The sequence below is a fragment of the Lipotes vexillifer genome, unplaced genomic scaffold (assembly GCF_000442215.2).
Source record: "Lipotes vexillifer unplaced genomic scaffold, Lipotes_vexillifer_v1.1 scaffold756, whole genome shotgun sequence".
In the NCBI taxonomy this organism is placed as follows: domain Eukaryota; kingdom Metazoa; phylum Chordata; class Mammalia; order Artiodactyla; family Lipotidae; genus Lipotes; species Lipotes vexillifer.
Window position 1 is genome coordinate 1,117,143 of NW_006773042.1, and position 13,148 is coordinate 1,130,290.

Consider the following 13,148-nt stretch of genomic DNA (forward strand, 5'->3'; position numbering starts at 1 on the left):
AAAACACAACTATTAGATGATATGCGACAAACTTCTAAAAAATTTCTTGGGGGGAAACAAATACCCATCTATTAAATCTGTGTGACTTGAAGAAAATACGTCAATTTGCTCTGTATTTTTTTTTTTTTTTTGGTTTTGGAGGGAAATGGGTTTTTGAAAACACCCTGCTGGTGTTTTTAGTTGAGAAATTACATTATTACACTACTGGCCTAAATAAAAGTAGACTGCATTGCTTATGCAAAAGCATTAAACAGTTAAAATATTTAAAATACACCTAGATTTGACTGCACATTGTCTTCCTTCAGAGATTAAATTGATTCCATAGTTAACTGTGGCTAAATCTAAATACTTATAAACTTAATTCTAAGAAATACATCTCGGGCTTCCCTGGTGGCGCAGTGGTTGAGAGTCCGCCTGCCGATGCAGGGGACACCGGTTCGTGCCCCGGTCCGGGAGGATCCCACATGCCGCGGAGCGGCTGGGCCCGTGAGCCATGGCTGCGGAGCCTGCGCGTCCGGAGCCTGTGCTCCGCAACGGGAGAGGCCACAACAGTGAGAGGCCCGCGTACCGCAAAAAAATAAAATAAATAAAAAAAAAAAGAAATACATCTCTCCAAGCTACTTCACACACTAAGATTTCATTTTTGATATGTAAAACATCTGCAATACCAACAAAAAGGGAAGTAGAATGAACTAAAGCCCACTTAAAATGAAACAATTCCTCAAAAACAAAGCTTATATAGTTCTATGTGTATACTTGAGACATTTCAATACCAGTAAAAAACATACAAACACACACATCCTTCAGCTAGCCAATATTTTAATACACAATATTATCTGCTATATAAAAAGTGCTTTCACAATCTGTTACCACCTAACATAATACATCATATAATTTTCAAAAATGTGTTCTTTGACTTCTAACCTCTGCTCTTCTTTAGAATTACCTGTGAGGGGGAGAAAATGAAGATTCATATTATACCTATGCCAGATAAAACACAATTCCTCAACAAAAAGTTGAAAAGTCCTATGTGTATAGTATGCAAGTCTCTGAATTTATAAAACCCAATTTGGAATGTGATTAGGGAATCTTTTTCCTTATAAACGGTTTTAGACTTCTCTAAAATAGTAATAGTAATTCTCTCAAAGAATGTGAAACATGCCTAGATTCTCAAAATCTGGTTTTATAATAGTCACTTCTAGATGTTAATTTCTTCAACTGTGCCAAAAGTGTACAGATTAATGGCTCCCAACTTGAGGTTTATAGACAATTTAGTAATTCGGGGAGTTAAGGAATGTTCCAAAACTTGAAAATCCTATTATGAATCAGGCATTTAACAACTATAAAGCAATACAAATCCGCTGCAACACCAAATTTCTTGTCTTTAGGCTGGAATTATATCAGAGACCAAGACTAGTCATCTCAAGCTGAAAAGCTTGTTAGGTAGATAATTTTTAAGATAATTTTTAATCTCATTTTAAACAAAATGAGATCTTAAGTTGTAAAAGACAAGGAACATTAGAGACCAGAAGATATCCAAAAATATTTTAAAGAACTTACCTACTTTTAGGTAAGTACACTTATAAATTAATAAAAACAAACCAACCCTAAATTTAAGACACACACATACACTCTTCAAGTTCTTAAGCCTTGCTTTACCTGCAGAAAGCACTTATATCAACTTTAATAGTACAGAAACGTTGAAATGTTTATAGTTGTAAGAGAATTTAAAGCCCCTTAAAAAATGCCAAGGCATGCCCATTTCTAGGCTTCCACAGAGGTCACCAAATAGGTTTATAACCTAGGCCAGTACTTCTCTGTTCTACAAGAAGTTAGTATAGGGACTGCCAAAGAATACTATGTACTCAAATGAATTTACAAAATTCTAAGTATATTATACACCCAAATTTACAAAATACTAAATTAAACAGAGTTCAACAAATTACTGGTATATTTCTCATAACCTTTCATAACTTTACATAACTATAGTTATATAAAGACGTTACCGTTGTGGGAAGTTGGATAAAAGGTACAGTGGAACTCTACACTATTTTTGCACCTTCTGTGAGTCTATAATTATTTCAAAAATATTAAATGTTAAACAAAAAGAGCCTATAAAGAGGTAAACTGTCAAAAATAAGTCTCTCTCACACGTTATCCTCCAGTCAACCATGTGCCAATTTCTTGCATATTCTTACAGAAACAAGCTCTCTATACGTAACACTATGACTATTCAAGGAGGTATAGTATGTTAGGTTATATAAACTTATCTGACCCCAGAAGCCTTTTATATTGGGGCATCTATTAACATCAAGTGAAAATAATCTTGGAAACATATATGGAAAAAACTCTGCCCTAGGCATCATACTATTACATTATACAGAAATATCAGTAAGAAGCAATCTTCTCTGCTTATATAAGCAATATGATTCAGAAGTCACTCAAATCTCAAAACAAATGTAGAAAAATCATTAGGTAAACTTAAAATGATCAAGAAGAAAGTTTTGATAAATTTCAATGTAATAAACCTCAGCTATATATAGGCTACTGCATATCCTACAGATTAGCAGTCAAACACTTATTTTCCCCTAAATGGCAATAAGGCAATGGCCATGAATATTTCCATCAGAAATCCATAATATACATAATAAAAAAAACATAACTCTAATTAAAACCGGTGAAAAGCCAAGCATCAACTCAGTCAACAAAACTGAATAAGGAATCTAAACCAGGCAGAGGTGACGAACTAGGTGGTGTTTTAAGGCAACTGTGCTCAAGAAAAGAAATTCAAATCTTACCTTTGCTGCAGCCAGTACATGCTCCTTTTTAATGACTCCACACTTATTCTCACAAGCATTTGTCCGAGCCTCTTCTGCTAATCGATGAACAAAGAGTAAACAGTTCAGATGCACCTTTAAAAGAGAAAATACAAAAGGATTTTTAAGCTCAAACACTGATGTTTTGAAATAATGACTTTTAAAAAGAATATCTCCGGGCTTCCCTGGTGGAGCAGTGGTTAAGAATCCACCTGCCAATGCAGGGGACACGAGTTCGAGCCCTGGTCTGGGAAGATCCCACATGCTGTGGAGCAACGAAGCCCGTGAGCCACAACTACTGAGCCTGCACTCTACAGCCCACGAGCCACAACTACTGAGCCCACGCACTGCATCTACTGAAGCCCGCACACTCTATAGCCCGTGTTCCGCAACAAGAGAAGCCACTGCAGTGAGAAGCCCACGTACCACAACAAAGAGTAGCCCCCACTCGTGGCAACTAGAGAAAGCCGTGTGCAGCTATGAAGACCCAACACAGCCAAAAATAATAAATAAGTAAAAATAAACAAATTTATAAGAAATTTAAAAAATAAAAAGAATATCCCCAATTTTAATGCTGTACTATTTACTACTGCGATTACATCAATTAACCGTTATTTAAAGTAACAGAATTCAGTTTAATATATGTCCATCTTAAGATTCCATAAAAAAGAGACTTAGTTATTACAATACATGAAACAAGTCCATGTAAAGCTAACCAAAGGCCATAGACAATAACATTACTCTAAAGGATCATTATATCAAAACATAGGTAGCTCCCTATTAAGAAAAAATATTCCTGTTTCCCATTCCAACTAAATTTAAGTTTTCAGTGTAATTTAAAATTTCCCCAAAATTAAAAAAACATATCAAATATTCTATTTAAAGCTAGTCATCTCTCATTCTACAATCCAAGGTATAAAGATTTTGTAACCAGATATTTAATTTGAAATATCTAATTAAAAACATGTTAATAATTGAAATTTTAAAAGTTTATTGCATTTATATACAAAGGTCAAGTTACTTGTCTTCCAACATCAAAATAATCGTATCTACTATTAATAATCTTAAAATTTCTTAAAAAGTAGCCTTAAACTACATAAAATAAGCAGACAGTACAAAATTCCAAAGTCCACAAAGAACTGTAGTTATATAAGATATTAGCATTGTGGGAAGCTGTGAAAAAGGTAAGGGGAATTCTCTACTATTTTTGCCACTTCTTGTGAACCAATAGGTATTTCAAAATACAAAGCAAAAAGTCTGCAAAAGGATAGACTGACAAAAGTAAGTCTCTCTTCCACATCATCCCCCAGTAAACTATGGTTGCCAGCTTCTTGCATATTCTTATAGAAACAACTTCTACATATTAGCAAAACATATACATATACCATAATATATGTGTACATATATCATTATTTAACCTATTTCAATAGGTACATTTTGCTAAATATTTTACTCAAAATTCACTACCCTAACACAAAAGGGCTACTCATTCTATAAGCATATATATATAGCTTGAAAACAGTTAAAGTAGAGCTCGAACCCAAGCAACAGAGAATGTAAAGTGAGTTGCACTCCTATCTCATTTCTCCCTCTAGCATTACATCTACTGCTCTTTTATTTACATTACTGGTAACATCTCTATCCATTGCTTCTGCCATGTGCCTGAAGTCACTAACAACCTAGGTCCAATTAGATAGTCTCTTTAACATATAATTTATTTGATAATTTATATAATAGTACACACTCTTTGCAATGAGAATTAATTAATACATAACACTTGGCAGAAGGAAGAAACTAAAATCCTGCAGACTGTGGAATGAAAACCACATTCACAGAAAGAGAGACAAAATGAAAAGGCAGAGGACTATGTACCAGATGAAGGAACAAGATAAAACCCCAGAAAAACAATTAAATGAAGTGGAGATAGGCAATCTTCCAAAAAAGAATTCAGAATAACGATAGTGAAGATGAGCCAGGACCTCGGACAAAGAATGGAGGCAAAGATCGAGAAGATGCAAGAAATGTTTAACAAAGGTTTAGAAGAATTAAAGAACAAACACCTAGAAGAATTAAAGAACAAACAAACAGAGATGAACAACACCATAACTGAAATGAAAAATACACTAGAAGGAATAAATACCAGAATAATTGAGGCAGAAGAACAGATAAGTGACCTGGAAAAAGAATGGGGGAATTCACTGCCATGGAACAGAATAAAGGAAAAAAAATGAAGAGAAATGAAGACAGCCTAAGAGACCTCTGGGACAACATTAAACACACCAACATTCACACTATACGGGTTCAAGAGGGAGAAGAGAGAGAGGAAGGACCCGAGAAAATATTTGAAGAGATTATACTGGAAAACTTCCCTAACATGGGAAAGCAAATAGTCACCCAAATCCAGGAAGCACAGAGACTCCCAGGCAGGATAAACCCAAAAAGAAACATGCTGAGACACACAGTAATCTAACTGACACAAATTAAAGACAATGAAAAATTATTAAAGGCAACAAGGGAAAAACAGCAAATAATATGCAAGGGGACTCCCATAAGGTTAACAGCTGATTTCTCAGCAGAAACTCTACAAGCCAGAAGAGAGTGGCACGATATATTTAAAGTGATGAACGGAAAAAAGAAAAAGCTACAACCAAGATTACTCTACCCAGCAAGGATCTCATTCAGATTCGATGGAGAAGTTAAATCTTCACAGAAAAGGGAAAGCTAAGAGAATTCAGCCCGACCAAACCAAGCTCTACAACAAATGCTAAAGGAACTTCTCTAAGTGGAAACACAAGAAAAGGACCAACAAAAAAAAAACTCAAAAAAATTAAGAAAATGGTAATAGGAACATACATATCAATAATTACCTTAACTGTAAAAGGATTAAATGCTCCAACCAAAAGACACAGGCTCGCTGAATGGATACAAAAACAAGACCCATATATATACTGTCTACAAGAGACCCACTTCAGACCTAGAGACACAAACAGACTGAAAGTGAGGTGACAGAAAAAGGTATTACATGCAAATGGATATCAAAAGAAAGCTGGAGTAGCAATACTCATATCAGATAAAACAGACTTTAAAATAAAGAATGTTGCAAGAGACAAGGACACTAAATAATGATCAAGAGATCAATTCAAGAAGAAGATATAACAATTATAAATATATATGCACCCAACAGAGGAGCACCTCAATACATAAGGCAACTGCTAACAGCTATAAAAGAGGAAATCAACAGTAACACAATAATAGTGGGGGACTTTAACACCTCACCTACACCAATGGACAGACCATCCAGACAGAAAATTAATAAGGAAACATAAGCTTTAAATGACACAACAGACCAACCAGATTAAAATGGTATTTATAAGAATATTTATCGTATTTATAATAAATAAACTGATATTTATTCCATCCAAAAACAGCACATTACACTTGCTTCTCAAGTGCACACAGAACATTCTCCAGGATACATCACAGCTTGGGTCACAAATCAAGCCTCAGCAAATTTAAGAAAATTGAAATCATATCAAGCATCCTTTACGACCACCACGCTATGAGATTAGAAATCAATTACAGGGGAAAAACCATAAAAAACACAAACACATGGAGGCTAAACAATATGTTACTAAATAACCAACAGGTCACTAAATAAATCAAAGAGGAAATCAAAAAATACCTAGAGACAAATGACAACAAAAACATGACAATCCAAAACCTATGGGATGCAGCAAAAGCAGTTCTAAGAGAGAAGTTTATAGCAATACAATCCTATGTCAAGAAACAAGAAAATTCTCAAATAAACAATCTAAACTTACACCTAAAGGAACTAGAGAAAGAAGAACAAACAAAACCCAAAGTTAGTAGGAGGAAAGAAATCATAAAGATCAGAGCAGAAATAAATGAAGTAGAAAGAAAACAATAACAAAGATCAATAAAACTAAAAGCTGGTTCTTTGAGAAGATAAACAAAATTGATAAACCTTTAGCCAGACTCATCAAGAGGGAGAGGACTCAAATCAATAAAATTAGAAATGAACAAGGAGAAGTTACAACGGACACCATGAAAATACAAAGCATCCTAAGAGACTACTGCAAGCAAATCTATGCCAATAAAATGGACAATCTGGAAGAAATGGACAAATTCTTAGAAAGGTATAACCTTCCAAGATTGAACCAGGAAGAAACAGAAAATATAAACAGACCCATCACAAGTAATTAAATTGAAACAGTGATTAAACGTCTTCCAACAAACAAAAGTCCAGGACCAGATGGCTTCACAGGTGAATTCTATCAAACATTTAGAGAAGAGCTAACACCCATCCTTCTCAAACTCTTCCAAAAAATTGCACAGGAAGGAAGATTCCCAGACTCATTGTACGAGGTCACCATCACCCTGATACCAAAACCAGACAAAGATACAACAAAAAAGGAAAATTACAGACCAATATCACTGATGAATATAGATGCAAAAATCCTAGCAAATAGAATCCAGCAACACATTAAAAGGATCATACACCATGATCAAGTGGGATTTATCCAAGGGATTCAAGAATTCTTCAATAAAGAATCAATGTGATACACCATATTAACAAATAGAAGAATAAAAACCATATGATCATCTCAAAAGATGCAGAAAAAGCTTCTGACGAAATTCAACATCCATTTATAATAAAAACTCTCCAGAAAGTGGGCATAGAGGGAACCTACCTCAACATCATAAAGGCCATATATGACAAACCCACAGCAAACATCATTCTCAACAGTGAAAAAGTGAAACCATTTCATCGAAGATCAGGAACAAGACAAGGTTGTCCACTCTCACCACAATTATTCAACATAGTTTTGGAAGTTTTAACCACAGCAATCAGAGAAGAAAAAAAAATAAAAGGAACCCAAATTGGAAAAGAAGAAGTAAAGCTGTCACTGTTTGCAGATGACATGATACTATACACAGAGAATCCTAAAGATGCTACCAGAAAACTACTAGAGCTAATCAATGCATTTGGTAAAGTTGCAGGACACAAAATTAATGCACAGAAATCTCTTGCATTCCTATACACTAACAACAAAAGATCAGAAAGAGAAATTAAGGAAACAATCCCCTTCGCCAATGCAACAAAAAGAATAAAATACCTAGGAATAAAGCTACCTAAGGAGGTAAAAACCTGTCCTCAGAAAACTGTAAGACACTAATGAAAGAAATCAAAGATGACACAAACAGATGGGGAGATATACCATGTTCTTAGATTGGAAGAATCAATATTGTGAAAATGACTATACTACCCAAAGCAATCTACAGATTCGATGCAATCCTTATCAAATTACCAATGGCATTTTTTTTTTTTTTTTTTTTTTACAGAACTAGAACAAAGAATCTTAAAATGTGTATGGAGACACAAAAGAGCCCAAATAGTCACAGCAATCTTGAGGGAAAAAAATGGAGGTGGAGGAATTAGACTCCCTGATGTCACACTATACTACAAAACTACAGTAATCAAAACAGTATGGTACTGAAACAAAAAGAGAAATACAGATCAAGGGAACAGGATAGAAAGCCCGGAGATAAACCCATGCACCTATGGTCAACTAATCTATGAGAAAGGAGGCCAGGAGATACAATGGAGAAAAGACAGTCTCTTCAATAAGTGGTGCTGGGAAAACTGGACAGCTACATGTAAAAGAATGAAATTAGAACACTCCCTAACACTATACACAAAAGTAAACTCAAAATGGATTAAAGACCTAAATGTAATACCAGACCAGACACTATAAAACTCTTAGAGGAGGGCTTCCCTGGTGGTGCAGTGGTTGAGAGTCCACCTGCCGATGCAGGGGACACAGGTTCATGCCCCGGTCTGGGAAGGTCCCACGTGAAACGGAGCAGCTGGGCCCATGAGCCATGGCCACTGAGCCCACGCGTCCGGAGACTGTACTCTGCAACGGGAGAGGCCACAGCAGTGAGAGGCCCGCAAACAGCAAAAAAAAAAAAAAAAAAAAAAACTCTTAGAGGAAACCATAGGAAGAACACCCTTTGACATAAATCAAAGCAAGATCTTTTTTGACCCACCTCCTAGAGTAATGGAAATCAAAACAATAATAAACAAATGGGACCTAATGAAACTTAAAAGCTTTTGCACAGCAAAGGAAACTATAAACAAGTTGAAAAGACAACCCTCAGAATGGGAGAAAATACTTGCAAACGAATCACCGGACAAAGGATTAATCTCCATAATATATAAACAGCTCATGCAGCTCAATATTAAAAAAAACAAGCAACCCAATCAAAAAATGGGCAGTAGGGCTTCCCTGGTGGCACAGTGGTTGAGAGTCTGCCTGCCGATGCAGGGGACATGGGGTCGTTCCCTGGTCTGGGAAGATCCCACGTGCTGCGGAGCGGCTGGGCCCGTGAGCCATGGCCATTGAGCCTGCGCGTCTGGAGCCTGTACTCTGCAACGGGAGAGGCCACAACAGTGAGAGGCCCACGTACCACAAAAAAATTTAAAAAATTTTAAAAATGGGCAGTAGACCTAAATAGACATCTCTCCGAAGAAGAGAAACAGATGGCCAAGAGGCACATGAAAAGATGCTCAACATCACTAATTATTAGAGAAATGCAAATCAAAACCACAATGAGGTATCACCTCACACCAGTTAGAATGGGCATCATCAGAAAATCTACAAACAATAAATGTTGGAGAGGGTGTAAAGAAAAGGGAACCCTCTTGCATTGTTGGTGGGAATGCAAATTGATACAGCCACTATGGAGAACAGTATGGAGGTTTCGTAAAAAACTAAAAATAGAATTACGATATGACCCAGCAATCTCACTACTGGGCATATACCCAGAGAAAAACATAATTCAAAAAGACACATGCACCCCAATGATCATTGCAGCACTGTTTAAAACAGCCAGGTCATGGGGCTCCCCTGGTGGTGCAGTGGTTGAGAGTCCGCCTGCCGATGCAGGGGACACGGGTTCGTGCGCCGGTCCAGGAATATCCCACATGCTGCAGAGCGGCTGAGCCCATGAGCCATGGCCGCTGAGCCTGCACGTCTGGAGCCTGTGCTCCACAAGGGGAGAGGCCACAGCAGTGAGGCCCATGTACCACAAAAAAACAAAAACAAAAACAAACAAACAAAAAACAACAGCCAGGTCATGGAAGCAACCTAAATGCCCACCAACAGACGAATGGATAAAGAAGATGTGGTACATATATACAATGGAATATTACCCAGCCATCAAAGGGAATGAAACTGGGTCATCTGTAGAGACATGGATGGACCTAGAGACTGTCATACAGAATGAGGTAAGTCAGAAAGAGAAGAACAAATATTGTATATTAATGCATATATTTGGAAACTAGAAAAATAGTACAGATGAACCAGTTTGCAAGGCAGAAATAGAGACACAGATGTAGAGAACAAATGTATGGACACCAAGAGGGGAAAGTGGGGGCGGCGATGAACTGGGAGATTGGGATTGACATATATACACTAATATGTATAAAACTGATAGCTAATAAGAACTTGCTGTATAAAAAAATAAAATTAAAGAAAAACACACAATACTTAACTCTCCCCAACAGTTCACCAAATGTTAAATAAATAGGTAATGTGGTGCTTTAAATTATTATGCAGAAATCTTTAGTGGATTGTTATAGATGTTTAAGAATATTTTAGTGATATTTGGCGCAAGCAGAGGAATTTGGGGATTCAAATTTAACATGATAAAGAACCTATGGAAGAAGGTATTCTTTTGGTACTTTTTTGATGCACTTTCTTGTTTAATTCTCACAAGAACTCTGAGTTAAATCACCCAATCCTGATTCTTTACATTACACAATGTCATTCAAAATTTCTTTAAACTTCCAATGATATACCATTTCCTTCTGCAACAAAAGTACTCCATAACATGGCTCAATTTCCTCCGTTAATCTGTATTTTCTACTTCTAAAGCTAAATATCTTCCAGATGCCTCATGAAAAATTCCAAATTCCTTAATACTAAACCCCACTTGACTAGGCTTTTCTAATTTCATCTCTCACCTTTCCCAACTTTCAGTTCTATACTAGGTCTTTTGAACTTCAGTATTCAAATACAAGTTTGCCTACAGCCATGCTAGTGGTTTACAGACTTCTCTAAAAAGCCCAATTCCTCCCAATATGTAAGGTTATATAGATCCATGGCACCCTGAACTTATCACTATACATACTACATACATTAGGCAGCAATTTCTCACCTGTCTTCTTCAATGTATTATAAGGGCTAAACCATGTCTATCTTCCCAGACATTATATCCCCAGTGACCTTTAGCCCATGGCCCAATATGAAGTAGGTAGTCAATTATTACTGCATAAACAAAAGATCCATCCATACCTCCCCAAATTAGGCAAAAAATTTTTTTAGCCAATCCCAAATAAACCACACTCTATTTTGAGGCTTGAGTCCTTTACTCTTCATGGGCATGAACCATAGATACTGAATTAATATTACTTTTCTTTAATGTCAGAATTTTTTTTTAAACAACCTATTTCTCTGTAATAAAACAGTTAATTGAGTGGTGTCACTCAAGTGCACTAAGGTTTAAATTAAAAGGGTCAGAACAAAATCAAATTTTATGGTTTCAGCTAGACATTCAATCCTGAAAGCCATTGCATCAAGAACTTACACTTTGGAAAAATAAAAAATCAGCTTGCTTGAAAGGTAAACCAAAAGATAATTTACAAAGAGGTATCCATTTGACAGTCTCAGGTGACCAAAAGACTGGGCCAGCCTGACTTCCTCCCCACTTCCTCACAGCACTTCTGAGTTTTACATAAACTGTAAGTACCCAGATATTTGCACAATATTCCTTAGTGATAAATCTAAAAACTGAGTCACAAGAAAGCCGAACAATTTTAGATTAACATACACTCATCAGTATTGGCCCTGGTGATACACAATCAAATAAGTCATAAAATAAAACAACAATAAAAAGCCAGTGCAGAAGAATATGAAGTAACACAAGGAAGTTATAAGTAAAATGTTAGAAATATCAATCCACATATAGTCATCATCACTCCCAACTTTAACTGTACACTCAGAATATTCAAGGTATTATGCTAAACACCAGGAATACAATAAGTTCCCAATTCAAATTTCCCAGTCCCATGGGAGAATGAAACCTAATTAAAGACAAATGTGTGACAGTAGATGATATTGGAAGGTAAGGTTGATGCTTTCTAATACCAGGAAGGAAGGCTTCACCGAATAACAGGCATTTGAACTGAATTTTGAAATAACTGAAGTTTGAGAAGCGGAGTGGAGTGAGGACATCTTCAAACAGAAGAAATATCTTATGCAAAGACATCATAAAAGTAGATTAGTTCTGTGTTAAAGATAATGGAAGACATAAAAGGAGCTATGTGTGGTTCCTTCGCCTTAAGAAGCTGCATACCGCACTGGGAGACAACACTGACATATAAAACTTAGAGAATAGTGTCAGGGTCCCAGTAGCTAAACTGTATAATGTAAACTCTTATGGCTATCAAAGTTCAGGAAAAAAAACAGGCTACCTTAATTGTAGAGAAGTGTATGGATGATGTGGGACACCTGCTGAGTAAGATAATTAAGTACCAATGGCAAGCAGAAAACCATAAGTAAAGAAACCAGAGTGATGCATGACATATACAAGATGGTGAAGGAGAAATAATGAAAGCCAAAGACAAGCATACAATCTAGTAATAGACGGTAGCATAAAGAACTTCCATTCCCCTACCAGTGCAAATGCTTAGTATCTCACCTCCCCTTCTTTCCTGTACCACCTGGATCCCACTCCACAATAGAGTCCTCCTGTCCAGGGATCACTTGGGGCAGGCAAGTGTGGACGTGGGAAGAATCTGACTACTTGAGAAATTTCTGCCCAACAATCTACACAAGCTGGTAGTCTCCTAGATTCTAGAGCAGGTACATTTCCTCCCCCCTCCTTTTATTGAGAGAACCCCAGCACCAGTGAAAACTTCAGAATAAATTACCTAAAATTCTTTTGAAAATCAATTTCACTTTAATACAGCTCACTTGTGCCACCTTAATCACCACCTTGGGGGAAGGAGGGTAATAAAACAGTATATATTTTCTTTTCTTATAGGGTCTAAAAAAGGAACAAAAAAGGACAGGAGATATTAGAAGGGCTACTTTTCCAAGGAAAAAAAAGTTATTTTGGCTCAGAGAAAGGAAAAGTGAAGACAATTCTATAGTAATTTATTAAAAATAGAAACCCTAAAATTAGGGGAGGCAGTAGAGAGCTGGCAGAGGCTGTAGAGAAAAGAGGCGGGGCGGGGGGGGGGGG

At 36.5% G+C, this 13,148-nt stretch overlaps 1 protein-coding gene across 2 annotated transcripts in view; it reads right to left on the reverse strand.

Annotated features, from left to right (window-relative positions):
• Positions 1 to 919: 919 nt before the first annotated feature.
• The window catches only part of CENPW (centromere protein W), a 13,474-nt gene continuing 1,245 nt past the window's right edge, over positions 920 to 13,148 (reverse strand). Inside the window, exons 2-3 of one of the 2 annotated variants that reach the window (XM_007447967.1) lie at positions 2,799 to 2,912; positions 920 to 946 (exon numbers count right to left, since the gene is read on the reverse strand). In XM_007447967.1, the coding sequence (XP_007448029.1) occupies positions 920 to 946; positions 2,799 to 2,912 (141 nt within the window). Of the gene's footprint in view, positions 947 to 2,794; positions 2,913 to 13,148 lie in introns of those variants that run through there. The other variant, XM_007447968.1, reaches the window with a different exon arrangement.